General features: G+C 37.1%; 2 protein-coding genes and 1 pseudogene across 3 annotated transcripts; 1 reads left to right on the top strand and 2 right to left on the bottom strand.

Annotated features, from left to right (window-relative positions):
* The first annotated feature begins 3,628 nt into the window (after positions 1-3,628).
* On the top strand, positions 3,629-5,355 carry LOC143599805 (DNA-directed RNA polymerases IV and V subunit 4-like). Its single transcript, XM_077077676.1, has 9 exons — positions 3,629-3,685; positions 3,744-3,809; positions 4,170-4,232; positions 4,323-4,388; positions 4,464-4,575; positions 4,645-4,722; positions 4,833-4,866; positions 4,939-5,007; positions 5,078-5,355. The coding sequence occupies exons 1-9, from the start codon at positions 3,634-3,636 to the stop codon at positions 5,174-5,176; spliced, it is 639 nt and encodes a 212-aa protein (XP_076933791.1). The 5' UTR covers positions 3,629-3,633; the 3' UTR covers positions 5,177-5,355.
* Positions 5,277-6,995, bottom strand: LOC143599804 (ATP-dependent 6-phosphofructokinase 2-like). The gene is made up of 2 exons (XM_077077675.1): positions 6,420-6,995; positions 5,277-6,116 (listed from the first exon to the last, which is right to left on the bottom strand). The coding sequence occupies exons 1-2, from the start codon at positions 6,993-6,995 to the stop codon at positions 5,277-5,279; spliced, it is 1,416 nt and encodes a 471-aa protein (XP_076933790.1).
* Positions 6,996-7,980: 985 nt separating this feature from the next.
* LOC143599806 (subtilisin-like protease SBT5.4) lies at positions 7,981-11,222 on the bottom strand (annotated as a pseudogene). Its single transcript, XR_013147356.1, has 11 exons — positions 11,181-11,222; positions 10,981-11,075; positions 10,640-10,735; positions 10,392-10,558; positions 10,197-10,299; positions 9,574-10,111; positions 9,378-9,472; positions 9,052-9,297; positions 8,859-8,973; positions 8,591-8,780; positions 7,981-8,518 (listed from the first exon to the last, which is right to left on the bottom strand). The product of XR_013147356.1 is annotated as a subtilisin-like protease SBT5.4 (transcript).
* Positions 11,223-12,664: the final 1,442 nt, after the last annotated feature.

The following is a 12,664-nucleotide window of genomic DNA, read 5'->3' on the forward strand; positions in this document are numbered from 1 at the left end:
GCCAAAAACCGGTTCGTGTCCTTTTCTAAGTTTCCTTGCAGGCGGTGTACTTTAAACTTTTTTTTCCTTCAAGTTTTGTCCTTTACGCTAACTGGGTTAGAAAAACTCAGTTAAATGCCCTCACGTGAGACGCATGTGAGGGCATTTTTGTCTTTTCGTCTACTGGTAGTTATTTATAATTAAAAAATAAATTAATATATTATAATAATAATATATCATCAAATCCAGTATCCATCTTCTTCTTCACCATAATAACCCCCAGACCTAATTCTTCTTCAATTCTTTCTCCTGCTTCCGTCTTTAACATCCAGCCGCCGGTCAAATCCATCACCGCCGCCGTCCGACGCCGGAGATCACCGCCGGAAAACGACATGTCAGTCACTAAAAATGATCTTCCCGTCTTCTTTCTCTCTCTCTACTCTCTCCCTCCCTCTCACTACACCAACACCACCACTACCTAAGCCACCGACCCATCCTTTTCCAAAACTCCGGCCACCATGAACACAAAACCCACAGCTACCGCCACACACCAACCAACACTTGTAACTGCCACCACAAGACCATACTTTCTTAAATCGGCCACCGCCAGCCACCGTCACAAATTCCGGCCACCAGAAACAACCACACCACCATACCTGCAACCAGTCACCTACATCACCACCGCCGGAGAACCCATAAACCCAGATTCCGGTCAAACTCGCCGGAGAAGACACAAACCCAGATCCATCTCCACTCCCACCGGAAACCACCATGGTCAACCACCCTCTTCGATTGCAATCAAGTCCAGGGGTTTTTATATAGAGAGAACCGAATTATTCTATGCACTTGATTTTCTATATAAAAATCTACAAATGGTTTCACAATCAATTATTGACCATACTACAGGTCTACAACACAGGTTCACCGCCAAGATTGAAACCTGATCACATAATTGAATCTTTCCCATTTGCCCCAATCGAGCCCAAATTTACAACCACCACCAAACGAGCACTAATTTTGCAATCGATTCCTCAAATGCAACGGTGGAAAACCAATTTACAGATCTGGTTCTTTAACCGTAAATTTTTGACTTTAACCAACTTACCTTCGGCTACAAACATATTGAGCTAAGTCAGCGTCTTCTTAAGATTCGCCGAAAGATTCTTGTTTTTCTCTTAAGCAGAGTGGATGGCAGTGGTGGTGGGGGTGATGTCATATAGCAGGGGAGACAAGGAAGAAGATAGTGGTGGTGAGGGTTTGACCGGAATCTGGGTTTATGGGTTCTCCGGCGGTGGTGATGTAGGTGACTGGTTGCAGGTACAGGTGAAAAGACAAAAATGCCCTCACATGCGTCTCACGTGAGGGCATTTAACTGAGTTTTTCTAACCCAGTTAGCGTAAAGGACAAAACTTGAAGGAAAAAAAAGTTTAAAGTACACCGCCTGCAAGGAAACTTAGAAAAGGACACGAACCGGTTTTTGGCTTTTTTTAAAGGACAAAATTTGTAATTCTGTCTAATTTAACTCAAAACTGAAAACAACAAATATTGAATTCAAGATCAAATCACACAACTTTAGTATTCTATTTATTCCACGAAGGAAATTCAACATTTGGTAAGTCGGGGCACAACTTTTTATATACATATTTTTAATTTTCTAACAAGAGCTTTAATTCACGGTTAACACATTTTAAGTACGAATTATTGAAAATGTTTATAAAATTTTAAAAGTAAAAAAAAAAAAAAAATACCAAACAACTTATGGTCTAGCAATAGGATGCTTGGGTTCTCCAGTGAAGACCTAAGTTCGATCTCCCCATTTGTGTTACTTTTGGTAGATTATAAGTGTATTATTTGAACTAGGCCTTGTGATTTGTGAGATTGTTAGTTTGAATCCCGAGCCCACTCGGGTTTTCGTCATGCCGTGCGTTACGCCATAGAGTTCCGCTCTTGTGATGGCTCAACGACTGTCAAGTGGCAGTCGACGGGTCCGGTTAAAACAACATAGTCTAGCTAGAGTAGAGAAACGAAATGCTCTCCAAATTTAAGGAGCGCGGTGACCACATTAAAAAAAACATCATTCGAAATAATAATAATAATAATCTACCTATTCTAATAAAGTAAAATAAATGTGGACACTTGTCATGTTTTGGTTAATTCTCACAATTTTTTCCCTCCAAAAATAATATACCTTAATATATGTAACAAATCAATAATTATTCACTTTTCTTTTACACTATATTTATATAATATCTATATATTTTTATAAATATAAATATTAACATATTATTTTACAACATATTTCAAAATACTTGGTGAATTTCAAAAATCAACAACAAATCATGTTTCTCAAATGAAAATTGTTTCGGGTTTTTTTATGGAACTTAAATTTAAAATTATGGGTCAAAAGTTGGTAAATAGATTATTTGGTACAAGTTAACTACATTTAGATCAAAATTTGTTACGGGTCAAAAATGAAAATTTTGAGTATTTTTAAAAGTTTGAGAATGCAAAATAGATTTATCGTCAAATTTGTTATGGGTTCAAAATGTTTACCTTAACATGCCAAAAGTATGAAAGCTAGAATTTTAAACATGATTCGGGTTTCAAATTTATTTTTAAGGGCATTTTTTAAAATAATCAAAAGGTTCGGGATTTGGCAAACTGACTATTTTTCCCTCAACTATTAAAATGTAAGAAAAGATTGCGAACACTTTCGACATACCACCCCCATGCCTATTACTGCTTCTAACTTTTATCAATTTTGAAATATTTATGTCAACATTAATTTTTTCTTTAATGGTGATCAGAACGTTGTATGGAATCATGTTATGGAAAACTATGCTCAAATGAAATAAAATATTCACAAAATTGGATGGGTTAACATGTTATTTTTTATGTTGTCATTATGACAAAGTCGAGAAGCCCTCTGAAACTTATCAAAATCTTTTTCATGGTGTAGCTCAGAAAAACATACCTCTTAAAGAACATCCATTGTTACAATTTAATGTTCTATTTTCCTTTAATGAGTGGTAAATTGATAAATATATCAATAAAGGTAACGTTCCATTTGTATTTAGACCGAGTGGTTAGAACTACTATCGTATGAGAAACTTTATTTCCGAAATTGGTTTATAACCAAAAGTTTTTCAATTATACATATATGACACCGAGAATGAATTTTTCAATAGAAAGAAATATTATCGAGTACGTTTTTGCACGAGCATTTTCTTATTAAGTTCATTTAAAAAAATAATTTTGTGATATAAATAAAATCAATTTATGTATACATTGTATAGATACAAGCGTAGATGTATTACATTTTTTTTATATACGCTGTTTTACTTATAATTTTATAATTTGAATTAGACTCTGTCCTGACCCTAAAACTAATAATAATAACAATAATAATAATAATAATAATAATAATAATCCACTCACTCACACTCACACTCACACTCACACTCACCTCAGCTTCTATTGTCAAAAGACGGAGAATCAGAAGTAGAGTGTTCACCTTAAACCCTAATCTCCCTTCAATTTGGCAGGTGAAGGTGCCGATTTTCCTTCATATAAAAGAAAAGAAAAGCATATTGCATTAGCAACCCACTTACCATCTCCAATTTGTTCATCCGTGTGTGTGCTTAGCAGACAAAAATGGCAGATAAGGGAGGAGGAAAAGGGGGCAAATCTGCTCTAAAGTCTCCAGGTTCAAAATTTACATTTTTTATTTTAGGGCTTTAATTTGATGAATAATTCTTGTGTAGCTTCTAAAGGGAAAGATGACGGCTCTGCTAAATCCAAAGGAAGGAAAGTTCAATTCGATTCCGAAGGTTCCATTTCACTTCAATTCTTTCTTACTCATTCTAGGGTTTCTCGTTTAGGGATAATGGTTCGGTTTCAATTTTCAAACAAGTTGGTTTTGGTTTACCAAAAATCATCACAGTTTGCTTGACCTAAAATCTGTCAAAACTGGGTCGTGAATAACCTTAAATTTTACAGTTTTTTTCTTAATATTATTGCTATGTGTATAGTTCGGTTTGGTTTTAATTTCCAGCGGTTTGGTTTTGGTTTACCAAAAATCGCTACTAACTGTTTGGCTCACGGTTTGACCTAAAAACTGTCAAAACTGGACCGTGAATAATCGAGAAAATTCACAGTTTTTTCGGAATATTTTTGCTGTTGTGTTATAGATATGTTTGATGAGAAGTTTGAGACGAATGGAAATGGAAAGTCAAATGGGAAAGATGGTAAAGGTATGATTATATTTCCTTTCGCTTTTCATTATTCTTTCAATTTCTGTTGCTTATATTTTGTGGGCAATGCTTGTTTATATATATCTCAAGGCAAGGGCGGAAAGGGGGGATCTTCAAAGAAAGAACCTCCTGCACTTTTGCTCAAGGTTGAAGAAGGTTAGTATTGTTTTACTTATTATTAATATTTCTATGTATTATTTTTTAACAGCTGATAAAATTATTATTATGGAGAGCTTCCTGAAAATGCCACATGTGTGATGGACTGTGAAGCTGCTCAAATCTTGCAAGGAATCCAAGACCACATGGTCCTACTGTCCAAGGATCCGACAATTAAAATCCCAAGGTGCGTCCAACGGGTCGGGTCACAATTGTTTCAAAATGATACATTGCTGAACTTGTATCCCTTTTCCAGTTCATTTGACAGGGCTTTACAGTATGCTAACACATGCAACTTCTACACCAACCCGCAGTCTGTTAGACAAATACTTGAGTATCCTTCATAAAGTTATATGCATTACGTTTAATTGCTTATTATTTCTTTTTTGATCCATTTTTGTCTTCATTCTTTGTAATCGTTGTTGATTTTTAACTTAAATCTAGATCTCTCAAAAAACATGACGTTTCTGATGGCGAGGTATTAATCTAAACCTTAACAACATATTTTTAAAACACAAATTTGTATTTTTAAAATTTTATACCGTTTCAGATATGTGTCATTGCAAATACTGGAACTGAATCTACTAAACAAGCGTTTGCCTTCATGCCATCGTTAAAGGTACGATACATACGATACATCTTTGTATACCTTTTCTTTTACTTGCTTTAAAAGCTATCTTTTCTTCCAGGCCAAGAAAAGCAAAGTAAAGGAACCGTTGACCGCTGCATTGACCGAGCTGAAGAAACTGAAAACCGTTACTGAAAGCACTATAGTGCTTGATGATTAAATGAACATGTATGATGCATTCTACTTTAACCTAAATATCTTGCTGACTAGGTAAACGCTGACGTGGCTTTTATTATGTACTCATTGTTTTGACATAACAATTAATGTTTCGGGTTGGGTTCTGTTCTATGAAAATCAGGCTGGGCCGTGATCGACCTAACCCAAGCCCATTTATGGTCACTAGTGCCAACCGGGCTCTTAGCATTCGCCACCTCATCCATAGGAATGTACGCGTAGTTCCCGTTTATCGGGCCCGTTACAAACCCAGTATAGCCCGCCATAATCCCGTGTATAGCGGCATGGGCCAATAATGTACAGTACAAGTTATTGGTAGCGTTAGCTGTAACCGCACGTATCATATAAGTTGGATCGATATACATAATTGTAAACAACTCGCCTTTATGATCCCGGTCCCGCCATTTCTTTAACTCGGTGTTTAACCATGACCCGACATCTAAAAAAACTGGGTTCCCTGAATCATCTGTTTTTTGGGTTTGCGAATCAGGCCTAGGAATAATATCTTGGCCCGCTCCTTCGGCTACCACGATAACCGCGTGCCCGTTTTCTTTTAAACGACTGCCGATAAACTCAAACAGACCGCCTTTGCCTTTGAGGTAGAAGTCGTTTTCGGGTATTAAACAGCAATCGACATCACAACTGCTTAGGGTTGCATCAAGGGTGATGTGGCCCGAGTTGCGGCCCATGAGCTTGACCAGGCCTATACTGTTGGGTGCACTCTCGGCTTCTACATGGGCTGCACTTATTGCTTGTTGGGCCATCTCCACGGCTGTTTGGAATCCGAATGATCGGTCGATCATTCCCATGTCGTTGTCGACTGTTTTGGGGATTCCGGTAACCGCAACGTTTAGTTTGCGGCGGTGGATTTCGTTGAAGATCTTTACCGCCCCTCGAAGAGTGCCATCTCCTCCGATGATGTACACCTGTTTCACATCGAGTTGGGTTACCATGGGCTTTATGATATTTGCAATTTATAGGTGTTAAAAAACCGTTGAAACGTGATCAAACTGGCTGAACCGAAATCAATTGGCCAGTTTGAGATCCAAACCTTCGGGTTCACAGTTAGGTTTTACGGTTTGGTGGTTAAATGTTTCAACATGAAGCCGGTCGTTCCCCGTTTTACTGTGAACCGTTTATCCAATAAGTGATCCATTAAATAGAAAAAATATAGTTTTGTTTTTCTGTTATTTAATTGTTGTAGACATTCAAGAATCAAAATGACCAACCTGATTATATCCACGCTTTTCAATAGCATCAACGATCTTTTGAAGATCAAACCCTCCTCTAGACGTTTCAAGCACGGTCCCACCTCTCTTATGCCAATTATGAACGAGTTTCGGGTCAAGCCGCATCGGCTCACCTGAATAAAACCCACGGTACCCAGCCTTGATCCCAAAGATCTCCCGAACACCATACAACTCCCATAACCCAACCACCAATTCCCTAATAACCGTGTTCAAACCGGGACAAAGCCCCCCACACGTGACAATGGCGGCACGCACCTGTTTGGGATCAAACAAGATCTCCTTGCGGGGCCCGGCATTGTGGTATGCCAAATGCGGTGTTGATGATGGGAAGTTACCCGAAAAGTCAAAAACAATTTGACGGAGGATGACGTCGGAGTGCGAGATGAAGAACCCGTCTTGGTGCGAGTGGTGGTAAAACGTGTTGTGTTGTAACGGGTTGGTTCTGGTTTGGAGGGCCGGGAGGTAGTCGGCGAGGTGGGGGAGTCGTTTTAGTTTGACGTTGATGGGGGAGATTGTGAGGGTTTCTAGCTGATCTTGGATGTCGACGGTGTTCATGGTGGTTTATTCAGGTGGCCGGAGAGAAGTAAGTTAGTTTGACATAAACATTTGCCATGAATTATGTTAATTTGGTGATGAAGGGAGGTTGATATAATGATCCAACACTTGGACAAAGGACAAGAGTTGTAGGAGTGCATAAAACCAACCATATTTTACTCTATAATTAACATGAATGTTATATTTTTCTTTGTTATGTGTCATTCTTAAAACAACATAATAAGTTGAGATTATTTTTTCTTTATTATGTGTCATTCTTAACAAAACATTCGAGTTCTCATTCCCAGCCTGTTCTTAGAGCACCCACATCGGGCTATGCCCCTGAGGTCCGTCTGAGGCGGCAAGGGAGGCGGACGAGCTTATGGTGGGACTCACCCCACCGTTGTGGAGCAGAGTCTGCGGGCGGAGGTCTGTGGTTGCAGACTGGTATGTGGACGAGGTGCGTGGGCCTATGGTCACTCCTCTCACATACGCATATATTTGTGAAGGTTTGTTGCGAAAGTAATTGAGGTTTTTAAGAAAAGTTTGGAATCTGAGGTGAAGCTGGTGTGACGGTTTTTTTTTGTTGTGGGTGCTTCTAGTTACCTGCTTTGTACACTTTCACCCTTGTGTGTTGGTCATAGATTAACAAGTAAATGAAATCTCATCCAATTACTAGAATATGTAAAGAGTTGTGAACAAGAGCAACTCAATCTATCTTGGGTTTAGATGAAATTATTGTGTGGTATAAAGATAACTTAAGTATAAAACCCTTTGTTTTTTGGATATTTCAAAGTTTTCAAACTAATTAGCATAATCACCAGATAACCCTTGTTAGAGAATTGGAATTATAAAGCTACTCACATTCCGTAAAAGAAAACCATAATAAATCCAAAATAATAACAATGCTCACTACATCATATATCCTACATATAAATCCTAAAATACCTCTAGGATAAGTCAAAACTTAAAAAAAAACTGATGTATAAGTAACAATATGGCCGGTTTAGGCCACAGAAACCACAATGGGGCTCTTCACATGGTAATGTTTGCCATTAGACCACACTAGTTCCCCGAAAACATAATCACTGATCACACTTGTGCCTTCGCCTTTCATCGTCAACTCAAACTTGTGTTCTTCACCCTTCTTCCCAAATGCAAGAGTACTTGGCTTCACATCCACTGATATCCCAGCAGGGCTCTTAACATGAACTGTATATGTGCCGGGTGGCCCCACATTCGTCAGTCTTCTTGTTACGGTGACAGTACCGTTAAGTTTATGGACGGTTATGGAAGGGTAGTTGAAGTCTAAGATGCTGTTGTTTTCAGGACATTGGTAAGGCTGATCAGAAAACTTTTGAATCATGGTTTTGTTATATCCTCTAGTGCACAGGAAGTCAAGATAATCATTTGCAGTTAAATTATACACGAGACCAGGATTCATTGCGCGATTTGGATCAATATGCCAGCACCACGGCTAAATGGGCTTGCCTCATTTTTAGTTTCGTCCAGCATCGGGCTTCCTGTATTGTCTTTTGTATTTGCTGTACAACACACGCGAGATGTTAATCAGTTATTAAATAACATGTTAGCAACAATTAATCAGTTAAGTTTACCTGTGGTCATGATGGCGGATTTGATGGCAGCGGGGCTCCAGTCAGGGTGGACACTTTTGAGGAGACCAACAACTCCAGCAACATGTGGGCAAGACATTGAAGTGCCTGATTCTAAGTTATATGGAGATACTGGTTCTGGCTCTTCGGAGAACGCTGCAATGATATTCACTCCAGGCGCGGTAATATCAGGCTGTTGATTTTCATAAAGTTAGATATATTAATTTTCAGCCAATGACATGCAAACCAAAATATTTGAAAGAACAAAAACCTTAAGAATCTCTGGTGTGATTGAATTCGGGCCTCTGGACGAGAACCCGGCCATAAATGGCGCAGGCTTTGTGTTTATAGCATCTTTAGGAGGAGTTAAGTTTCCCAGTGGTTCACTTCATCAACATAATTTATCATGTCAAAAATAGAGACAAAAGTAATAGAAAATTTAGAGGTGGTAAAAAGGTAGTTACTTGGTAGAGTTGAGGTAAGCGTAGATAAGAAGCCCATCCGCATATGTGACGTGTGTTGCTGGGAGCACATGAGGATCAGCGTTTATGCTATCGCCATTGGCTTTATCATTGCAAAGAATCATGCCAGCGGCACCAGCACGTGCGGCTTCTCTACCCTTTACGACCCTACCATATACTCCCCTTAAGCACACCAATATCTTTCCTTGAACCTTTTTGGGGTCAAGCGCACCTGAAGCACAAAGCGTTCTACACATATATGCACACAATCAATATTAATACATAACTGCCAGAAACTAAGAAAGTGTTTCAAGAAAATAAAAACTTACGCATTCATCATCGTTGCGTTTTCAGCTTTGGCATTTGCAGCATTAATTAGAGGATAATATCCAGAATGCGGCAAGGGTTTGGACATGCTCAATCCCTGTTATTATAAATAGTTAAATACACAACAAAGAAAAACAAGATGCTAATTAATTTATTGCCCAAATGGAAAACAAGATAACAGACTATGGATGTTCGAACCTTTAAGTTAAGCCGGCTAGCAAGATGAACAAAGGATTGAAACTCGCGGTCAATCGTGCTAGCCCCGACGGTTATAACCCAAGGAGACACATTGGTGATTGATCCAGGCGTGGGCCCACTGTTCCCCGCAGAAAACACAACAGTGACACCTTTCTTGACAGCATGGAATGAGGCAATGGCTAGACCATCATCCATGTAATCAGCAGGGGTTCCACCAAGAGATACCGAAATCACATCAACACCATCATGAATGGCTGATTCAAACCCTTTGACTATATGTGCATCATCGCATTCTCCCCCATTACGGGTTTTTGGCCAGCACACCTTGTAAGCCGCCACTCGAGCTCGTGGTGAACCACCTTTAGCGATTCCAGTTCCGATTCCGTTAACACTGACTCCTGGAACAAAGTTACCACCTGCAGTAGATAATGTATGGCTACCATGCCCTTCGTGATCACGCGCATTGTTCATTGAAGGATCCAACTTTGCATATGAAGCTTGGTAACCTTTGTTATAGTACTTGGCACCAATTAGTTTACTGCCGACATCATCAATAAATAACAAATGTAATAATATTGGTATATTTTAACAGACAAGAACAAAGAAGTAATATGCATGCTTACTTATTACAAGAAACTAAGGTTCCATTCTCACATCCACCCTTCCACCTAGATGGAATTGGCCCATAACCAATGTCATCGAAGCTTTTCGATTCGGGCTAAACACCTTAAATACGAAAAAGTTATAAAATAAAAACTAGAAAATTAAAATATAATTACACTAAAAATTGATCATTAGTCGGGCACAAAACATGTTACCAGTGTCAAGATTGGCAATGATGATGTTTTCACCAAATCTTGCTTTAGTCCACAAAGAGGACGAACCGCTGAGACCATTCTTTTGAAGATTCAAGAAATCCCAAGACCGGGTTGTGTGTAATTTTCGCCCTTTATTCTGGATCATGGTCACCACATCCGGATGCTCAACATGACACAAATGTGGTAAAATTTCCATGCAATTTAGTGACTTATTATAACAACATTGACATAAAGATAATTAAAAACCTGCAATTTTAGCGGCATCTTCTTCGTAGAGAAGAGCAGCGAAGCCGTTAAACTGTTTATTGTACGAGTAAATCATGGCCTCATCAACCCTCTCTTTGCTGTATCAAAACATAATGAAGCAAAAAATAAGTATTTTGATATAAAGTAAACCTATAATTATGTTTTGTTTTTGTACACAGATATTTAATTTAACTGCCGTTAAACTGTTTATTGTACGAGTAAATCATGGCCTCATCAACCCTCTCTTTGCTGTATCAAAACATAATGAAGCAAAAAATAAGTATTTTGATATAAAGTAAACCTATAATTATGTTTTGTTTTTGTACACAGATATTTAATTTACCTCCCTAATATTGAACCAAGAAACTCAAAGTGAGAATCTTGAATCTGAGATGCTTCAATTTCATGATCTAGTCCTCCCAGATAGACCATATAAGACTGCAAGAATCGAAAAATAATATACACAAAAAGAAAAGAAAAACAGGGATGAACACCATGCATATATGCATGCATGCATGCTGCTTCTTGTGAAGAAAATATAACCTTTTGCTTTCGATCGCCAAAGATGACGACTGCAACACACATGCAGTGATGAAGATGGCAACAAGAACTCTAAACAACTTCATCTTCTGCAGTGCGATGGAGTTTTAGTTGAGGTTGTTCTTGATTTGATTAATGAATATATTTATAGCCTTTGGAATATTAGTAGAAGCAGGACTCTTGATCAAGAGCTTTATCCAGATAAAGATGAGTTATTCGTAATTGTTTAATCGCAAATTAATTTTCTCATTAATTTAGAAGTATAGATGGTCTTATATATGATAAGGGGAAGAGAATATAAAAAATTACATATTATAATTATAAGTTATGAATAAATCATGACAAACTTTTTATTTAGTTACGTTTAGAAGTGAGGAGTACCAATTATAGGTTAATATTAACTCTAATGAGTATTTGAGTTATATAAAAACTGAAATTCAAATTATATATATATATATATATATATATATATTCACAATGTTCAAATTTTTAAAAACTGTTAAGTTTGTTTCAATAGATATTTTGTTAATTTTTTTTTTTCATTTTTTTGAATGTTTAAATTTTTATTTTTTATTTGTTTTATGATATCAAAAAAACGATATTGAAGTTTATTTTTGTTCAAAATTACTTTTTCAAAATAAATTTAAACATATATACTTTTATACTTTAAACTAGCTTTAGATCCCGTGTAACATCCGGGATGATTCAAATTATAAAGTTATAAATATAAAGCAAATAATTACATAACGTATATGGGAAAATGTATTAACATTAAATTGTGACGACGGATACTCTTCAAGAACTAAGCTTTTCTGAGCTATACCATGAAAAATATTTTGAGGAGGCTTTTTGACTTTGCCATAATGATAACATAAAAAAATAGCATGTTAACCCATTTAATTTTGTGAATATTTTTGCTTCACTTGAGTATAGTTTTGTATGACACGCTTCCCATGCAAAATTCTGATCATAATTGAAGGAAAATTTATTGCTGACACAAGTGTTTCAAATTTGATAAAAGTTAGAAGCATCAATAGGCCTAGGGGTGGCATGTCGGAAGCGTTCACCATCTTTTCTTAAATTTTAATAGTCGAGGGGAAAATAGTCAATTTTTCAAATCCCGAACCTTTTGATTATTTCCAAAAATGCCATTAAAATAAATTTGAAACCCGAATCACGTTTAAAATTCTAACTTTCATCCGTTTAGCATTTTCAAGTCAATACTTTAAACCTGAAAACAACTTTGACGATAAAGCTATTTGCATTATCAAACTTTTAAAAATACTCAAATTACCTATTTTTGACCCGTAACAAATTTTAACCCAAATGTAGTTAACTTGTACCAAACACTCCATTTACCAACTTTTGACCCATAACAATCAAGTTTAAGTTCCACAATTAACCCGAAACAATCCTTGATAAAAAAACCAAGAAATTAAATATGATAAATTTTGTTATATATGAAAGTGATTGATATATACTATCCT

The sequence above is a fragment of the Bidens hawaiensis genome, unplaced genomic scaffold (assembly GCF_021521415.1).
Source record: "Bidens hawaiensis isolate Kalapana, Puna unplaced genomic scaffold, B.hawaiensis_p1.1 tig00052911_1, whole genome shotgun sequence".
Lineage (NCBI taxonomy): Eukaryota > Viridiplantae > Streptophyta > Magnoliopsida > Asterales > Asteraceae > Bidens > Bidens hawaiensis.